The sequence below is a fragment of the Pteropus vampyrus genome, unplaced genomic scaffold, assembly GCF_000151845.1.
Source record: "Pteropus vampyrus isolate Shadow unplaced genomic scaffold, Pvam_2.0 Scaffold314, whole genome shotgun sequence".
Taxonomy (NCBI): Eukaryota; Metazoa; Chordata; class Mammalia; order Chiroptera; family Pteropodidae; genus Pteropus; species Pteropus vampyrus.
In genome coordinates this window covers 388,368-408,648 of record NW_011889095.1, presented here as the reverse complement: position 1 = coordinate 408,648, position 20,281 = coordinate 388,368, and the positions used below count along the sequence as shown (strand labels likewise).

Sequence of the window (20,281 nt, the reverse complement as noted above, 5' to 3'; positions counted from 1 at the left end):
TGTCTGTCTGTCAGACCACAGGGTCAGTGCATCTCACAGGCTTTTCTTCCCCCCAGCCCTTTAGATTTTACAGGCCAGTAAAACGACTTCAACAGATATTTATAGAGTGACTCTGGTGCCAGACACTGGGGAGATCACAAGGCGCAAAGCAGACAAAGCCTTGCCCACATGCGAGTGGCAGACGAAGTGATTTGGAAGACTGACCTAGGACTGCCAGCTTTTCACTTTGCTAAGTTAGGGCTGGAGGACAGAAAGCCACCGTCCATGATTATCATTAATGTCAGTTTCTCCTCTGAAGAAAATAGTTATTTCAACATCCAACAGAATGGAAGAGCATACCCTTAAAGGACAGAGCTAACCATATTAGAACCATATCATATGCAAATTTAAGCGGTCGAGATTCGGCTACGTAAACAAACACGCTTTGGGGTGTGGGAGAGCACTTTAAATAGCGCGGGCAACCTCTTTACTTAAATCGCTGTACTTACAGGGCCGATCTTGCTGTTGTCTCCCGTCGTCCATGTCACTCAGCCACTGTTATTCACACAGCTTCGTCCATGCACTCAACCCAGTGCCTTCCCTGGGTGCTCCACTGTTGAAACTTTGGTTTCGATGAGAAAAATCTGACTGCGATAGCCAATGAGAGACAAGAGTATCAGTTTCTAAAATAGCAGGTTCGTAACAGATTTCCAAATGTATTTTTTTCTCTCAACATCATATTAAAAACATTTTTTCAAACAAGCCGAGAAATCTGAATTTTACAGAGAAACCCACATACCCACCACTGAGATGCTACCGTCAAGGTCTCACTTCGCCGGCTGCATCGTCTTCCATTTCTCCATCCCTCTCTGCCCTCATCAATCCATCTCGCTTTCCGATATATTTTAAGGGCAATTGCTGAGGCCAGTACATACACCGCACCCCGAAACACTTCCGTATGCATATCGCTCACTGGAATCCAACATGCGTATATGATTTTTCGAGAGAAAATTTAGATGCAGTGAAACGCGTCAATCAGAAGCGGACTGCTCAGTGAGCTTTGACTGATGTGTAATCCAGACCCCTGTGCCGACATATTAAGAGCCATTCGAACCAAGAACATTTTTCTTCTGCTACGTGCTGACTTTGAAATGTCCTTACACTGTAAGAGGAGGCTCAGCTGTGAATGGGGCGTTATGAAACATTCCCTTCATATGTCTTAATTTGATCTTTTTTTCCCCGGACCCTGGAAAACATCATCCAGTGCCCTTTCGGAACCAACTACCTCAGGGCGGTGTGTGGGGTGGTTAAAGTTATCAGCATGGGAGGTGCGGGTTCAGATCCCAGCTCTGCTACTTTCTTGCTCCGTGACCTGGGACAAAGTGCCTATGCCTCAGTTTCCCCATCTACAAAACGGAGATAAAAATAAACCTACCTCATAAGGTGGTTCTGTGAGGCAAGGGCTGAATGCGTGAAGTCCCGTGACGTGCTCAAGTCGAGCATTGCGCGGGGCACGGATAAACACTCAGGACACAGGGCTCTGTCTTCATGCTGACAGCAGGGGACGGAGATGCGGGGCCCCGTACGGGATTCGTTAACGTCGCACACAGCGGCCCCCTGAACTCGGGTTTTATGCTCCATTCAGTTCTGAGTCTCTTCTGGCCCTGTTGGTCCTCTAGTCAGAAATTAAATGGCTGTCAGAATTCTCACCATGACATCTCTAGACAATGTCAGTGAGAAGTCTGTGTCCATAAAATGACTCAGACTGGAAGAGCTGGAGCAGGTAGGGAGTCGGGCTCTTTCTGGTTGTGTTGGGTTTATAGTGTAAATCTCACGGCCTTGAATTTAATATCGCTCCGTTTTATTGGCACGAAACTGCATTACAGACTCATTAGCTCTCTTCGCCCTTCATCTCTGCCAGACCAGAGCTTGCCTATGACTGATGCTGGTTTCATTATTCATGACTCTCATATAAACAGTGGCTTTGAAAATGGAGACCAGGGTAGAACATTCTCTAGTGAAAAGCTCTTTATCAACATAGGGCCATTTTGCTGGATTTCGGCAATAAGATTTATTTATTCATTCATTGTTTCATTCATTCGGTCATTCAGCAATTAGTAATCGAGTGTGTACAGGATAGATACGGTCCCTGTTCACAAGAACAAAAAGCTTACAGTATATTTAGAAATACATTTAATTAGTAAGTACACGAATAATGAATCACAATTAGGATAGAACTGATCCAGCCGCAGCCTGTGCAGCAGATACTGTTGGTTGCCTGCTACAGCAAAGACTGATGATCGTCCCCTGATAGTTATTCTCTTTTTCTCCCGTCGTAATAAAACCCTTATTTTTAGCAGGATACGGGCTGTCTAGGATAATGATTATATTTCCCAGCCTCCCTTGCTATTATTACATGTAGCCATGCCCCTTCCTGGGACCAGTTCCACTATGTAGAAGGGCATTTTCCCGTACCACCAAGCGATTCTTGGACACCGGCTAGGTGTCCTCCAGTTCAGCTCAGTTCCACGTCGTGCCCTTGCTTTGACCTTCTACTCTTTCAGATGCCGATTGCAAGTCCAGGCTGTCACCTTCCATCTGACCAACCAGCTATAGATCAGGATTCCAGTGAACTCCCTCTTTGGGTTCGATTAACTTGTTAGAGAGGCTCACAGAACTCAGAGAAACGTTTTACTTACTAGATCACCAGTTAATCATGAAACGATGTAACTCAGAAACAGCCAGACGGAAGGGAAGCATAGGGCGAGGGGTGGGGAAGGGGCTTGGAGCGTCCATGCCCACTCCAAGCACACCGCCCTCCCCACAGCTCCGCGTGTTCACCAGCCATAAGCTCTCCACATCCTGTCCTTTTGAGTTTTTATGGAGGCTTCATTACATAGGCGTGACTGATTAAATAATTGGCTGTTTGGTGATTGATTCGACCTCCAGCCCCCTCTCCCCACCGTGGAGGTTGTGGGGTGGGACTGAACATTCTAACCTGCTAATGATCGGTTATCCTGGCACCCAGCCCTGATCCTTAGATGCCGATGGAAGAAACGTTACCTCGTTGACATAACGAGAGACCTTGCTCCTCTCGTCATTTAGGAAAACCCAAGGGTTTTAGGAGCTCTGTGCCAGAAATGAGGACAAAGACCAAATATATAGTATTAAATATCACACCATGTGGCTACGTTCTGGCCCGTGGAATGTGCAGACCTGGAATGTGTGGCTCCGTGACGTGCCCATCCTTTGTCCTTTTACTCTTTCCCTTGGGCGAGAATGCCATGTTGCACTGTAAATGTCAGGGCCGTATGTAGGCGGGGTGGAGCAAGGAGGTGGAAGGAGCCTGGGTTCCTGACACCATGACTCTTTGGGCCTGGACGTAATGCAGTTCTAGGCCATGAAATCTGCAGAAAGTTCTGCTAGGGGATTTCTGCGAAATATTTCCTTGTTCTAAAACAGAAATCCATAGGACACAGCCACCGCTGTATATATAAAGTTCCAAGCATGGTGCTAGGTTCATCTTCTGTGCCTGGATGTGATGCTTGGAACCGTGGCAGCCATCTCGTAACCAGGAGGAGAGCTAGTCTCTAGATGGTAGAGCAGGAAGATCAAAGGAGCCCGATGGCGGGGTTGAGCCATTGAACCAAGGAAGCCTGGAGCCACGACTTCCCGTTTGTGAGGTTATAACGTGTCCTTGCTGTTTAAATCAGCTGAGTTGGGGTCTTCTGCTACTAGTAACCAGGAGCATCCTAACCAAACGGTATGGTATACAAGGTTGGGACCAGATCCCCAGTCTCATCTCTCAACCTCTTCCCCGTCAGAGACCAAACTTCATACCTACCGAAAGCCATGCTCTTTCATTTGTCTAGGATTCCATGCGCGAAGGGACTTCTGTAGTGTTTGCCCTTTTCTATCTCCTTAGTCTGGCAATTCATCCTCTAGAATCATTTAGCAGACACCTCCCCCAGGGGAGTTTCTGTACTAGACCCGGTTTATGAGCCGCCCCAGACCCATCTGGCCCTGTCTGCACACCTGGGCCGGTGCTTTTTGCCTTGCTTCTTGCCCAGAGCAGCCTAATGATAACGCACTCCATTTTCACAATTGGAAAGAGCCGGGTGCCATCACTGCCACCCACAACCAAGGACTTCCTTCTCATGGAACCAGCTGAGAGGGAGAGACTGTCAGCATGTGCACAGACCAAGCTAGACCTGCAGAGACTGGCTTCTCCATCATCAGCCTGATGACATAGCCAGGAAGTGTGGGCAGTTAATGCTCGGCGGGCACACATTAGCACATGAGAGGCAGGAGATGGGACAGAACTATCCACTGGGGAGCCAGCTGTGTCCGCCACAGGGCTGTGGCCAGCTCAGCGATGCACCACGGTGTGTGCGCCCTCCTCCTTCCCCTCTGCCCTCGCTGCGGTGTCGCCGGCCTTGCACCGCCAGAGCACTTCACATGCACGCCGTCCCCGCAGATTGTTTTCTAGGGAACCAGGCTACAGTGCCTCCCCGCCTCACGCCGCCGCCCCTGAGTTCAGCAGGGGTTATAAGGTCCACCGGGAGCCGGGGCAGCAGCTGCTCCCTTGGACGGGCAGACCTGGCATGTCATTCAGGCACACAGCAACCCTTGCACCCCAACATCAGCTCTGACACCCACCATTTCTGGATCAGCTGCTCACAACCCTCACTTCCTACCCTCCCCTGACGTGCCATGGTTTCTCTTTCCTCAAGGCTTTTGCCTATTCCTTGCCTCTGCCTCCTCGGGGCTTCTGTGTCCCATTCAGACTGGAGCGCCAGCTGTTTGCCGCAGAGCTGTGGCCAGCTCAGTAAGGCACCGCACTGCGCGCCCTCCTTCCTTCCCCGTTTCACTTCCCCTGTGCCCCCGCTCTTGCTTAGATAGGTTTGGGTAACTTGGTCACCATCAAGTATTGGGCGGCATTGTTGGCAAAGCTGTGTGTCGGGCCCCCTTGTTACTGGCTGCCCTGCTCCAGTCACTTGAGATTAAGTATTTAGCGACATCTGTGTCAACTTAATATTGTGTGACATCTACAGAAGTGTGGTTCATGGGCTTGTCTCTCTGAGTAGAGGCTAGACCCGTGTGGGTTTTCTGAGTGGCCGGTGCCATGCGCTTTGTAATAGTCGTGCATAGTAGAACCACCAGGAAATTTTTAAGAGACAGCAACAGGTCATTGATTCAGATAGTTTGAGAAGCTGCGGGAAAGCTGCAGGAAAGGACTGAGCAGAACTTCCAGAAAGGCAGACTGGGCCACCCAGGGAGCGACTGCCTCTGCCCACCCAGCGAGCAGCCTGCAGAGTCAGGGCCCAGCGGGGGTTTCAGAAGCACTGCCTCTGCCACCAGCTGCCCTGGCAAAGCAGGTATCTTGGGCAGCTCCTGCCAGGGAATGCGCAACTGTATTCTGCTGTCCAGCCCCTGCTGCAGAGGAAGCCTTACTGGAAGAGGCTGGAATAGATGGCCGGCGAATGCCCCAGTGACCACTCAGAATCTCCAGACTTCTGCAACAGGACCCACGTCCCGTTCCCCTCAACTGTCACATACTCTCGGACCTCTGTGCCTTCACACATTTGTCTCCATTACCTGGAATGGCCTCCCTGAATTTCTCCTGGCAAAAGTGGAACTTTCATTCATTCACTCATTCTTTCATTCATTCAACAAACCCCTGTAAAGTTCCAGTCATGGGACTGGGTGCTGTCGATACCAAGATGACTATGGCCAAGTCCCTGCTCCCGAGAACCTCATCGCCTGGTCGCGGAGACAGATACGAACATACACTAACCTGCCTTCCTGTGCTATGACGCCTCATAACGAGGTGAAAGAGAGTGAACGTGGCAGTTAGGGGCCCAGCTCTGGAGTCAACCTTGCCACTGAGTGACTTTGAATGAGTTAGTGCCCTCTCTCAGTCTCACTTTCTCCACGTGTGAAGCGACATTGATAATGGCACTGACCTCCCTGGGTTTGTCCCGAGCTTTTCAGGAGATACACAGGAAGGGCCGCGTCCAGGAGGCATGTGATGGCCATGGTACGAAGTCCCGTCTTTGCCCATCTTTCAGAGCCTGCTCACGTGTCCCCTCCCGTGAGCCGTCCCCAGGCCTCCCGCGGGAAATGAGTCACCTCCTCTCTCTTCCTCTCCTCAGCCTGCCGTTCCTCCATAAGACACTCCTCTGGGATATCAGAAATGTGGGCAGGCTGTGTGTACGTATGTGTTTCAGCACCAGGAGTGGCCTTTGTCAAATATTAAACATTAAAGGAGATTTTTAATGAAGTAATTATCAGAAGTCTACAAGACAGTGGCTGTTTTCTGCATCCACCCACACCGTGCGGCGCTTAAATCCATCAGCTCGGGGTGCCGTGTTTGCACGCACATTCCCCTCTGCCTGGCACATGGTAAGGACCCACAAAGGTGGGTCATAAATTAATGAATACATGAGTTTGTATTTGCCCTGACACATAGAGTAGATTTTCCAAGTGCCAAGTTCTGAGGCCTGTACCTTGAACTCTTTGGAGGAACTGAGCTATGGAAACCGATTACAGGCAGGAAAAAAACAGAAACAGCAATACATCGTTTACTCAGTGTACTGAATCATGGCTTCTCTGAGATAACAGAAAATGCATAGATCGGTCTCTGCCCCCAGTTCCTGGCACAGAGCTCCTGAAACCCTTGTAATCGCCCAAGTGATAACACTAGGCCCATCTTTTGTCCTAAGGAGGCGACTCGGTGGGCTCCTGGATGCAGGCTGGTCACCAGAAAGACCGAGCCATCATTAGAAGTTTGGGACTTTGAGCTCTGCCTCCCCACACTTCTCCAGAGGAAAACGGAGTTAGTAAGTGATCATACCTGCGTGAAAAAAGCCTCCATAAAAATCCCAATAGTAGGCTTCAGAATGCTTCCAGGTGGGTGACACATCCACACACCAAAAGGGTGATGCACCCAACTCTGCGGGGACAGAAGCTTCTGTACTCGGGACCCTCCCAGACCTCACTCTCTGTGTCTCTCCATCCAGCTGTCGATCCTTTATCACGTCCTTCAGTAGACTGGTAAACACGAGTGTTTCCGAGTTCTGCGAGCTGCTCTAGCAAGTAAATCAAATCCGAGAGGGGTGTCATGGGAACCTCCAAATTGTAGCCAAGTCAGACAGGAGTTGTGGGGAACCTGGAGACCTCCTCTGTGGCGATTGGCATCTATGTGGGCAGCGGGTAGTGTCAAAATTGAGTTAAATTGTAGAACATGCAGCTAGTGTCACAGAATTGCTTGTCGTGGGGGAAAAACCTTCACACGTTTGGTGACTAGAGGGTCAGAAGTGAAGTTTTGTGTAAGTAGTAAAGGAGACACAGGAGGGAAAACAGATTTTTCCAGTAGACCCCCAAAAGAGACCTGTCCACGTCCTAACCCTTGGAACCTGTGACCTTACTTGGAGAAAGGGTCTTTGCAGACATAACTGAGGGTCTCTAGACGAGATAATTGGGAATTACCCAGGTGGGCCCTGACTCCAATGACAGGTGTCCTTATGAGACACACAGGAAAGGAGAAGATACAGTCACAGAGAAGAAGGCCATGTGGCGATGGAGGCAGAGATGAGGGTGATGCAGCCACAAGCCATGGAATGCCTGGAGTCACTGGAAGCTGGACGAGGCAAGAAGGATTCTCCCTAAAGCCTTCAGAGGGAGCCCAGCCCCGCTGCCCTCAGAACTGTGAGGGAATAAATTCCTGTTGTTCTAAGCCACCAGTTTGTGGCAATTTGTCACAGCAACCCCAGAAAATGAATACAGCTGCTCTGGACTATAGCAGCCAACCCGCGTGGTTGTAGCGGAAATTATATGGCCCACAAGCCTGAGATATTTACCGAGCAATGTTTGCTGATCTCTGAGCATTGAGTGGTTGATGTTAGCATGCCACCATACCTGCTAGGGAAAGAGGTCACCCCGTTAGTATTACCCCCATTCTGTAGCTGGGGAGATTCAAGTGAGGTTAAGGGACTTATCCAAATGTGGTACCACCTGTTTTCACATGCCAAAACATCCCCTCCCCCTTTTCCAGCACAGCTCCTGGACATTCCTTTGGGGATACCTCTCCCATGGGCCCCATCGTTTGGACAGGGCCTGCCTCCTGGCTCCAGAGTTGGTGCCAACTGTCTTAATCAGTTGGGGCTACCTATATAATACCACAGACAGGTGGCTTAAACAGCAGAAATTGATTTTCTCGCAGTTCCGGGGGCCGGAAGTCCACTATCAAAGTCTGGCCGGGTCCAGTGAGGGCTCTCCTCCTACGGATGGTCACCTTCTCTCTGTCTTCACAAGGCCTTTCCTTGGTGTGTGCTCAAGGAGAAATCTCTCTTCCTTTTCTCATAAAGACACCAGTCCTGTTGGATTAGGGCTCATCCTCATGACCTCATTTAACCTTAATTCTCTCCTACAGGCCCTGTTTCCAAATACTGTCACATTGGGGGTTAGAGTTTCAACATATAAATTTTGAGGGGACACAGTTGAGCCCAGAGCACCACCCCAGGCCTAGCTAATCAGTGCATTCTCTCACGTGGTTGCTTGGCACATGACCAGTCCCTAGGCATGGCATTCGCTGCACCTTTCAGGCAAGCAAAGTTCTCTCTCCCTCTGCGCTAAGGATACTGCGAGGCTAGAGCAGCCGGGGCGCATGGAGAGGGCCTGGCAGAGAGCGCAGCCAACTCGGAAGAAAGCCCAGCTGGTAAGTGGATGGAGAGTAACGATGCAGCCATGCCGAAGCGGGATCCCCCGCACATCTGTCCCAGTGAATAGATGCAACCAAGTCTTCGAGCCGCGTTTCTGTCACTTGCAACCCTGAGGATCCTGACGGATAGACTACGGTCTCATAGCTTATAGTAGTGGACATGGGATCTGAAAGCAGGTCTGCTTAGCCCCAAGAGGCTCGACCCAGGATTTCCTGCGAGTATTCTCGGTGCTTAACCCACGACCCATCCTCAGTCCTGATTCCCAGGGGGCAGCGGGGTTCTGGACATTTTTATTGCACCACCCTGGGTCTCCTTAATTGATGGTGGGAGTATGGAAGGCGCGGTGAGTGTAAATAAATACAATTATTTAAATCCAGATTATTTCAGGGAGTGCTCCCTATTATGCCACAAAACAAAGCTTCCTCGGACCGAGGTCCCAGTGTAGCTTATGCAAAAGGACACAGACTCACCCCAGCAGTTGAGGAAGGGAGTCCCTGGTCCCCTCCTTGAGTCTTCACTCCTGGCTTCTCTGGAGCCAGGTGCCTGTGTTCAAGGCACAGCCCTGCAAAAGCTGTGTGACCTTTGGCAAGCCACTGAACCTACCTGTGCCCATTTCTTTATCTGAAAAATGGGGAAAATAGTAATGTCCCCGTCACAGGGTTAACGTGAGAGTGAGGATTTAAGGTGATCAGCACACAGCACGTCTTTGGTAAAGGCTGTTGTCATAGTCCCAAGGCTGGCTCCTCCGCCTTCAGATCTCAGACCAGGGGGCACCCCACAGAGAAGCTCCAGCTCCCACAGGGCACCCGGCACCTTCCCACTCCCCCATACAGCTTTGTTTCATTCAAAGCATTTTCTGCTATGGGATCCCTTTTCTTTTGTTTTTGTTTGTTTTTTTAAGTTTGCAAGCTTTAGGAAGGGCAGAAACGTCTGTTTCGTGAACTATTCCCCCAGCACCTAGCCTCCTGCTTGGCACACAGTAGGTGTGCGGTAATTATCGTTTTGAATAAAAGACATTGGCGCACCGCAGGGCCTGCTACGCCACCGACGCCGCGCCTCGCGGGAGGGGGAGGGGAGGGGAGGGAAGGGGAGAGGCGGGGAGGGAGTGTCTCGGTGCGAGCTCTTTCTCCTCCTTTCAACTTCCCAGTGTAACTTTCTGTGAGTCCAGCTCCCGAAGCTCCCCGGGCAAGGCCACCGCCCCGGAATCCGGGCCTTCCCAGTTCTGCCTGCGGGGAGGGAGGATGAGGGTGGCCCGCGGCAGGCCAGTTCCAAGCGTGTCCTGAAGTCCCTGCCCACCGCCCCCGTCGCTTTGAGGCGGAGGCCTAGGAGGGGGCCAACCCCTCCCGCCAGCTCGGCGCGCAGCTCCAGACTTCGGCATTTCCTCCCCGCCAGCTGGGCGGCCTCGCCTCCCCTCGGAAGAGGAAACTCCCGGGCCGGAGTAACGGGAACGAGCGCGGAGGGGAGCGGCGGGGGAGCCCGGCGGCAAGGGCCGCCCAGGGTAGGGGGCGAGCCCGGTTGGGCCAGAAGCTGGCCGCGGGCAGCGCGGCGGAGAGGGCCGCTGGGCCGAACGCGGCCCCGAGCCGCGGAGCGCAGGGCGGCCTCGCCTGGAAGGACAACTTGAGCTGAGAGAGGAGGCCGAGCTGGAGGGCGGCTTCCTCCGCCCCTGCGACGGGGGAGCCGCCGCCGAGGCGAAGGAGACGGGGACGGCGGGGCTGCCGGCGCGCTGCGCGCATGCTGGGCTGGTGGCGCCGCCGGGGCTCGCGCCCTGGGCCGCCCGGGCGCCCGGAATGTCGGTGCACTACACCCTCAACCTGCGCGTCTTCTGGCCGGTGGTGACCGGCCTGTGCACTGCCCTCGTGTGTCTCTACCATGTCCTGCGGGGCAGCGGAGGCGCCCGGGCCGAGCCCCCCGACGGCCCCGAGGGCGCGGACGGCGGCTTCCCGCTGCTCAAGGTGGGCGTCCTGCTGCTCCTCGGCTACATCCTCCTGCGCTGTCGCCACGCTGTCCGGCAGCGCTTCCTGCCCGGGTCTCCCCGCCTCGGGGGCCACTCCACCCTCTCGCCAAGACACTTCGGAGAGCCGAGCCTCGGCATCTTGCTGGAGAGTTACTACGAGCACGAGGTGCGCCTGTCGCCGCACGTGCTGGGCCACAGCAAGGCGCACGTGAGCCGGATCGTGGGCGAGCTGGTGCGGGCTGGCCGCGCCCGCGGGTCCCCAGGCCCCATCCCCGGGGGGGCGCTGGCCTTGGCCTTCCGCGGAGACTTCATCCAGGTGGGCAGCGCCTACGAGCAGCACAAAATCCGGCGGCCCGACAGCTTCGACGTTCTGGTGCCCCTGCGCCTGCCGCCGCTGGTGGCGCTGGAGCCGCGGAGCCTGGGCTCCGAGCCCGCGCTGTCCCCGGCCTTCCACGGCAGCTTCGTGTGCGCACTCAAGGCGCCTCCGGGGGCCTCTGGGGGCCACTGGCTCCGGGACTGCAAGCCCTTCGCGGACGGCTTCTGCGTGGAAGTGCGCGGCCGGCGCCACCTCTCGGCCACCCTAGTGCTGCGCTGGTTCCAGTCGCACCTGCAGCGCTCCCTGGCCACCGTGCGCTACAGCCTGGAGGGACGCTGTCGGGTCAGCCTGACCCCGGGCGGCGCCGAGCAGCCGCCCACTCTACACATCCTGCCCTGCCGCACCGATTACGGCTGCTGCCGCCTTTCCATGGCCGTGCGTCTCATCCCCGCCGTCCATTTAGGCGACGGCGTCTTCCTCGTGGCACCGCCACCGCGACCTTCGCCCGTCGGGCCCCTGTCGGAGCTCCCCGGAGGCCTGCGCGCAGATGCGCTGTGGAGCGTGAACACCGCGCGCCAAGAGCAGAAGCTGCTGGGCTGGCTGCAGGAACGGGCCCCTCCGGGTGCCTGCTACCTCAAGTGCCTGCAGTTACTTAAAGCCCTGCGTGACCTGGGCGCCCGTGGGCTGGACCCGGTGGCCGCCACCCAGTGGGGACGCATCCTGTCCTCATACGTGCTCAAGACAGCGCTGCTGGCGGTGCTGCTGCGCGAGGGGGCTCCGGAGCACGGCTGGGACGAGGAGCACCTGGTCAGGCGCTTGGAAGAGTTAGTGCAGTTCCTTAGGGACTGCCTGCTGCGACGCCAGACGCTCTTCCACTGCGTCCTGGGCCCTGGCGGGGCGGCTGCCGAGGTGGGCCCGCTGCCCAAGGTGCTGCGCGAAGCCGCCGCCGTCGACCTCCTGGCGGCTTTCGACTGGCCGGCCCGGGAACTCGCGGCGGCGCGCTTGCTGTCCACATGGCGAAGGCTGCCCCAGCTTCTGCGGGCCTATGGGGGTCCCCGCTACCTTGCCAGGTGTCCCTCACCCCGGAGTCAGCGCACGCAGGGGTTTCCTAAAGATGAACCGTAAACCCTGACAGGGCCCCTCAGTGGCCTAATGCCCCTAAAGCGTCTCCCACGGGGTGGGGGTGGGGATGGCAAGGAAGAGGAGCTGCGGAAGATTGGAAAGTTCAGAGGGTGACATTGGGTGGCTTAAATGTCACCCCTGGCTCCACAATCCAGTACAGTTATGGCATCTTCTTAAGGCCCACCAGGGTGTCCCGGGCAGACTGTGGAAAGACATCTAAGAGCAGCTAAGAGCTGGGCCAGCGTGGGTTTGTGTGGAACGGTTCTGTAGAAGGATCCGGGCTTTTAGGGAAGTCCAAAGAAGGAAGCAAGAACCAGCTCCAGGGACGCTTCCCTCTGTTGGTTTTTGAGACACAGATCTGTCTGGCCCCCAAATTGAAAGAAGCTAACGTTTTTGAGCATAATACTTGCCAGGTCCTGGGTTACCCGACTGTCTCTTTTTCTTTTTTTAATCTGAATCTCTCCAACTGGAATTGAAGTTCTATTCTAGGGGCTACTGTTCTGAGGATCATAGTTTTCTCTATTCAAATTAATATTAATGTATTTTTTTAAACGGTGCAATCACGGAGGCGTGATGGGATTGTGAAGTCAGTCACGAGGGTCCAGTCAAGAGTTGGTTAGAGAAAGTTCCCGAGCAAATGGCACTTTAATCAGTCCTTTCATTTTGTGGCGCTAAGTGTCGCATGTGAAAGGGAGGCCAGCTACACTTCTTATTAAAAAATATGCAGTCTTGAAAAGCAGGCTCGTTTACATCCCTCCAGGCACAAGCCCGGGTGTGTACCAGTCAACACCCATTTGTTGAGCGCCTACTGTGAGCCAGGCACAGTGCAAAGTGGTGATGAAATCCACGTTTAAGACAACGCTGGTGAGAGCGGAAAACATTTGAGTCTCAAGAAGGATGTATATCTTCGCCTAGCCAGGTGTCTCACTGGGACTTGCTGCTGGCTGGAAAAAAAAAAAAAGAAAGAAAGAAAAAAGAAAGAAACCTTTTTCATTCTAAGGCTTTTTAACAAACTTCTTTGCATGGGATTTCTTTCTGAGTTTAATGAGATAATGAAGAGGAAATGCCTGGCATGTCCTTCACACTCTCAGCCCCGAGCCCAAGCTGCCCTTAAGCAGTGGCCCTGTGGCGCTTTGCGTATTGGTGAATATCTTGGGCTCTTTGCTTGAAGATCAGTGACTCCCCCATCGGTCAGCAGAGGAGAGCAAGGTGGGGCGGGGGGGACATGGGGAGGACATAGTCAGCTTCTTTTTGTCTTTGGGCAGAAATATCACCGGGTTGGGTTTGTTTTGCAGCCTGGAGAAGCCCATTCTGAAATCCCTCCTGTCCTCCCAAATTTCTGACAGCCCACGATTGCATCCGTCGACTGAAAACTCAGTTTCGGTTTATAATGGTCCATCCCACGTTTGCCTAATAGGAACTGCAGCCAGTCCCAGTGTTATACTTCGGGATTTTATTTTATTTTTTAATAAAGACATGTACTCTCTTAGACACTTAAAGGTAAAACTCAGAAGACAGAAGTAGCCACCTGAATAGAGCCATTGTTTCATTTCTGAGTTATTTTGAGGGAACTCTTTAAACTTTCCTTAGAGGACCTGCTTGGCCACTACAGGAAGTCACTGCGAGTAAATGATTTATAGGAAATCCTTGTCATCAGAACTGCAGAGACTCCTCACATCCTTTGCAGCCTCGGACTATAAGGGAAACAGTTGCGAATGTGTTTTCTCCTTGAGGTTGTTTTGGGGACAGTTCCCCTTGATACCACAGAGGTCATTCTTAGCTTTTGAGGTCACTGTAAGGTTTAAGGTACTGCATTTAGCAAAGGGATCAGTCTGCCAACTTCCTGCAAAGATATAAACTGCACAGCTTTTCTTAAATTACTTTTTAAAATAAATTCCAAGAGGAAGTGTGTGTATATATACACATATATATATGTATAAACTATACATATATATATAGTTCATAATGTTTCCGTAGTCAGCCACAATTTCCCTTGTGGTCATTAAATCTACTGGGGTGGGTGACAGCGAGGCTCTTGGAGAGAATTATAAAGCTTTTTAAAAGCCGAATTTTCCAACTATTTCTAGCTGAGTTGATAGGTTCTTTTTTTTATCTTAATAGTGTTTTGAAGTTTAAATCTATTGTTTTTGTAGGTTTTTGTTATTTTTCTTCTTCAGGTTAATGACTCAAAGCCTCATCCTCAAGATTTTAAAATTTTACTATGTTTTTAAATTAATAGGGCATTGATTGTATTTGTGAATTTTTTTAAATATTAATGTTTTATTTAAATGCCATGGTGAGCAGTTGTTCTCTGTACATGGTAACCAAAACTTAGAAATTTCGATCAATTTTGATCAATGTTTAGTAATCCTAAACGTGTACTGTGTACAAATGAAATAATATGGCGCATTAGCCAGGCGTGACGGTTGCCTGAGGCACTTAAATTAAGCTCAGTTCTGTATTTTATTAGGGCTCTGTCATGCCTTTGATCAGAAATGTACACATTTTTGGTGTATACTTGGTACTGGAGATTCATATCTGCAATATTTTTTTTTTATAGGAAAGCTCAGAAATTTTCATGATAAAAAAAAAAAAATGATTAATTGTCCCGGCCAGCACTCAGAGAAAATGTCTGGGGAAAATGACTCAGCCATTTTGCCACGAGACGCCCTTCAGTCACTCCCACTGACCAGTCTTGGGAGCCATCCTGGAATGCTCGTGGGCTGGGAGTAGATGCTTGTTTTTTGTTTTGTTTTGTTTTGTTTTATTTTGTTTTTTTTTTTTGCAAAATGAAACTGAAGCTGAAAGAAGGGAGAATGTGAGCAAAGGAGAAGTCCAGAGGATTCAGGAAGGAGGACATGAATGAGATGGAATGAAGGGAAGAGGAAGTAGGGTGGAAATCCTGTGAGGGTACGAGGGAGGTTTGAGTTAGGAAACCCATTTTTCGTTGTGTGCTGTTTCAAACCAGGAGTCGCAAACTCAGCAGCCTGCAGGAGCTAGGTAGGGTAGGAGTGGGTGAGCGGTAGGGACTGCCCGCCTTAGGGCCAACAGCCATTATGGCTCCATACAGGAAAAAGGAGTAGAGAGAGGCAGGAAATCAGGATTTTTTTTTTTTAAGTGAAACTTGCTGATTTTTAAAGAAAGTAATTTTCAAATGTCAAGAACACCATGTGAACTAAACAAAACATCTGGTTGAGCCTGAGGCCCACCAGTTTGCGACCCCTGCCTTAAACAGTTAACCCCTCAAGTATGTATAAGATGCTATTTATTGTTACGGATGTGATGTTATATGTAGTTGGGGGAGTGATATTTTAAGTCTTCTTTATCTCACAGAGCTAAGCTTTATTGTAGAAACAAACCAAAGGATTAACAGGGCCACAGATAACATTTAACTGGTAATTCCCAGAAGGACCCAGGATCCTGGAGCTGTTCTTTGGACTCAGATCCTCCATGAAACCTCTGGGGGCTAGCTCTTGGCATTTCCTTCCTGATGGCTAAACTCCTAGGCTGTGCTGGAGTTTGTAGATGAGTCATCAGGAAGGATCGCAGAATAACTTGTTTTTTTGTGGGGGTTTTTTTTTTTTTTTTGTATTTTATTCTTACTTTTAAATTCTTCATTTTATTTTTTAAGTAATATCCTTGCCCGTGTCTTAGCAACGGTGGCTGGTGGCGGTGAACACCAGAAAAAAAACATGCTGACCCTTCGGGCCGAGCTTCTGAGGCTTGTTACCATTCCCACTGCCAAGAATGCTGTTCTGATCAGATGAGTCTACCCCCTTTCTGACTCAGCTGCTCCCACCAAAATGACATCCTAGGATTCTGACTTAACCTAACCAGCTTCCAATGCTTCTCTTTGAACCTCATGGAGCAAGTTACTTTTTCTGTGAAATGTGGCTTTTAACCTTGATGCTGAAGACTTAACTCATCTCTATCCACGTGAGGGAAAAAAACGAACCTCATTTTCATTTCCAGAGTCCCTTCAGAGGGAAAAAAAGTTCAATGTTATCATGTGGCGTTTGTTAATTTTTTAAAAATCTCATGTCGGTTACTTAGACACTACTGCTTATCTTTTATACCTACACAGCACATGATTGGGTGAGGAGAAGGCGAGTATAAGTTGGGGAAGAATAAAGATATATGTGACCATCGATACAGAGAGAATAGACTAAAACATGCAGCTAAATTACGTATAATCTGGTTTTTAAAGTATCAGATATTCAGGAATATTTTAAGCACCTTTTGCTTTAAAAAAAAAATGTGCCTTGATTCAGTCACTTGGCTTTAAAACATTCCTCTTATTTTATTGTGATTTTTTAATATGTATTCCGGCCCCAGCCTATATATTATGATGCAATGTCGGCTGCGATCATAGCATGTTTTGTTCCAATAACAGAGACCAAAGAGTTAATCGAATATGGTTCAGCTGCTATTGTGTGATTAAGAAGCGTTTTAATCACACCAAACTTCCATGGCCCAAATAGTCAAGGCCTGCCACTTATTTTCTATTTCAGGTTGGAGTAAATTTGCACTTTTAATCATATGGGTCATTCGGGGGCCTTGTTCTTTTATACTTTGCTTTGTCAATAAAGGAAATTGTAGAAACCTCTGGACTGGATGTCAGATTTGGGGAGGGGTCTCATCTCCCCGGCAGGCAGCCTGTGGCCACGCTGGCTTATGATTCTTTACGGAAGCCTCGCCTGCTCTCAGCGTCTGGGAGAATGGGAGTCTTTTCCCATGAGCAAAGCTAGGATCGTTGTTAGTACAGACTTGGCTCCGGGCACAGGTGGGAAAGGGTGCCAGTTCATAGCTCTGCGGGCTTGCAGCCTGGGGTCCTGCCTAAAGGTCTTCCGTTACCTTGCCTAGAACCGTCTGCCCCTACCCTTCTTCCACTCCCCTTTTCCCCAGCTCCCACACACACTTCTAAACCCAATTCAAATCTTAGCCTGTGGCTAATTTATAGCTCAAGAATTTTGCCCAGAAATCTCTTCAACCCTCGGGCCCTCTTCAAATGGCGAACAAACGCTAATGTGAAAAACCACCAGGCTTAGTGAGAGATGGAATCTTGGAGACTGTAGGATGCTTCAAGGCCGTGGAGCCCGGTGGAAAATTTAGGGAAAATTGCACATTAAACAGTAGTTGTGTAGGACGCTTGCCCAGGGGGAAGGTGGTAGGGTGTGTTTCTTTTAGTTTTCAACAAGTGGTTATTCAGGAGCTCTTGTCCCCTGGGAATTGAGGACACACAAAGTGACGACCAAGATAGATGTGGTCTCTCAAGAGTACACAAACTGCTGTGAGAGGCAGGCAGTTAAAGAAATCATCTCCATGCAGTGTGGCAAGTGCTAGGTGGGGAAGGGTTAAGGAAGCACAGAAGAGAGGAACCTCGTGTAGTTCAGGGAGGGCTGCTAGGAAGAGGCGTTGTCTCAGTTGAGATCCAAAGATAGGTTGGAATTCGCCCAGCGAGGGGAGATGCACTGGAGAAGAAGGCGTCACTCGCGGTGAAAGGCGCATTTCAGTTTGGCTGGAAAGTGGGGGTGGGTGGGCGGGAGAAGGCTTCAGGGGCTGAGGTGAGACGGGAGAGGTAGGGAGGCACCAGGACACCAGGGGCCTTGAAGCCAGAGCTTCTTAAACTGGAATGTGCAAATTACTTGGGATCTTGCTAGAAAGCACGTTTAGATTTAGCAGGTCTGGGTGGGACCTGACTCTGCATTTCTAACAAGCTTCCAGATGTGATGCTGCTGCTCCAGGGGCCACACTTTGATCGCAAGCCTGTGAGCCACGCTGCAAGTTTGGACTGATCTCGAAGATACCGGTGAACCACTTTAGGCAAGGAACGACAAGGTCGCATTTGAGTTTGGCTCATTCTGCCTGCAAGGTGGAGAATGAATTAAGCAGGAGTTGGCAAATGATTTCTTTCTATTTACAAAATTTATTTTTTAAGTATGGGAACACAGCCACGCCTATTTAATATCTGCTTCTGATTGTTCTCTTGGAAGCCTGCTGCTACCGTGTGAACAATTAGCCTGCTGGAGGAGGACAGAGCACGTGGCCCTTCCAGCCCTGTCACCAGAGCTGTTGGCCAGCCACTTGTGAAACAGGTGGTCGAGGTCATTCCAGACCAGCCCCTCCAACCCCGTCTTCATCACAACCGACCTTACAATGGATTGATTGAAACACTTGAGCGAGCCCACCTAAGACCAGCCAACCTTGGCCTAGGTCAGCAGAACCTCTCAGCTGGCCCATAGCAATAATAGACATTGCTTTAAGCCACTGAGTTAGTGGTAGTTACTGCCTCAGCAATAGCTGACTGATTTGGAAGCTTAAAAAAATACTGGCATGCAAGGGCTGTCACTGGAGAAAATGCAGGCCATCCTTGACTTCTGTCCATTTGACTTTCAAACAGCCAGACTTTGACACAAACGCTTGACTGGCACCCAAACCACCTTCCGCCCGGTGAACCCAGGTTTCCTCCTCAGCTGAAGCACAGTCAGTGTCAAGTGCGGGCGGCGTCGCCATCTTTGAGCAGTGTGTTTACACAGCTGTTTGTCTCTGTCCCTGCCTTTGTTCTTATCTTGTAAGAACACATGGAAGCTGATATGTTTTTGAAAGTGCTGATTCAGGTGACAGAATGCCAAAGGTCTCGAAGGTAATGCAATTAAGACACTGATTCAGTGGACCTAGCATGGCTAGGCTGCAGCTTCATGCTGGCCCGTGTCAAGCTGGTGGGCCATGCGTTCCATTGTAAAGGAACAGAATGACAGTGATGAAGGGCATGGAGGAGACTGTGTCACTTAGAAATACGTTTGGCCACAACTTATATAAACCTAACCTGTAGTGACTTAAACACTTAGGGGTTTATATTTCTTTGTCAGCCAGAAGCCCGGAGGTAGGCAGCCAGCAGTTCAGGGATGAATCGGGGTCCCAGGCATCTTTTTGCTCTGCCATTCTGGATATTCTCACTTTTATCCTCACAATTGTCATGTCAAGATCCCATAGGGGCTATTACAGGCCCAGAGGAGAGAGAATGGATTAGAGAGCACAGCAGACTTCTTCTTACACCTCATTGGTCAGAACGGTGTCACATGACCTCTCTGAGCTGTAAGGGAAACTGGGAAAGAGAGCCTGGCACCTGGCATATAGCAGCCCTGAGCAAAATGTGCAGGAAGAATGGGTATTTGTAGGTAAATAATTTTCTACCACATGAATTCTAGAAACAAATAGCAGAAGAGTATATCAAAGAAATGAGAAGTAATTGAGGAATTTATAATTTTATGATTATATAATTTATACTTGCCTAAGACCTAACATATAGTAGATGCTCCATAGATTTTAGGACTGAAGTCTCAGCTCTACCATTCACTAGGTGTTATCTTCTGGGCAAGTCAGTTCACTCACGTGGACATCAGTTTTCTCATTTGCAAAATGGGGGTGGTAGTTCCCCCGTTTACAGGTTTGTTGGGAGAATCAAAGCATAACGCATGTGAAATTGAGACGCGCTTTCCAGACATTAGCTATGGTCTCTCAGGCGTAGTGCCCCAGCACCTCCGGAACAAGAGAAAAAGGAATCCATTTCTTAAGAGGGGGTCACCCTCGGGCACTCTGCCCAGTGCCTGCCCATCACCAGACCTCCCTTGCCACAGAACTGTGAGTGAGTCTGCAGTTGTGAATAAATATTTATCGTACATCTTCCCAGAAAGGACACCCAGTGATAAGGTCGACCACCCCTATATCTCTCTCTTTCTTCTAAACTGGACCATCTTCTAAGCTTTGTCCCCATTTTATTTCTTAAACGAAAGTTGATTTCCATTGCTTGAGTCCTGGCGGAAAGCTCAAGCTAGTGGTTCGCCGCCCTGTATGATAATACTCAAGGGCTTTGTAAAATTATGCTCAGGACTCCACCCCGGCCCTGTGAGGCCAGAGATGCAGGGTGCAGCCGAGGCATGGGTACTTCTCACGGCTTCCTGGGTGATTCTAGAATGCAGCTAGAGTTGCGCACCACTGACTTAGGTCAGATGGTTCCTTCTGGAATTTTTCAGTAGAGAACCTGTGGTTTCACCATCAGGCGCTGATGTGGCACCAGTAGCTGATGTGTGTGAAGCTTGCTTCGTGGCAGGGTCGTTGGTGGTGGTGGGATAAAATCCTAGGACAGAACTCTGTAGCTAAGCGACACCAGACAAAATATCGTTGCCA

General features: G+C 50.5%; 2 protein-coding genes across 3 annotated transcripts in view; both read left to right on the top strand.

The window, feature by feature from the left end:
- COQ7 (coenzyme Q7, hydroxylase) overlaps positions 1–18,935 on the top strand; it is a 51,892-nt gene extending 32,957 nt beyond the window's left edge. Inside the window, exon 7 of one of the 2 annotated variants that reach the window (XM_023521751.1) lies at positions 18,088–18,935. The gene's annotated coding sequence lies outside the window, so the exon portion shown is untranslated. Of the gene's footprint in view, positions 1–5,409; positions 6,263–18,087 lie in introns of those variants that run through there. The other variant, XM_023521752.1, reaches the window with a different exon arrangement.
- Positions 9,830–13,118, top strand: ITPRIPL2 (ITPRIP like 2). The gene has a single exon (XM_011377505.2). The coding sequence runs from the start codon at positions 10,490–10,492 to the stop codon at positions 12,095–12,097; it is 1,608 nt and encodes a 535-aa protein (XP_011375807.1). The 5' UTR covers positions 9,830–10,489; the 3' UTR covers positions 12,098–13,118.
- Positions 18,936–20,281: the final 1,346 nt, after the last annotated feature.

What these genes read in the sequence shown, in the direction of transcription:
- ITPRIPL2 (XM_011377505.2), top strand. Translation starts at nt 10,490, where the DNA reads ATGTCGGTGCACTACACCCTCAACCTGCGCGTCTTCTGGCCGGTGGTG.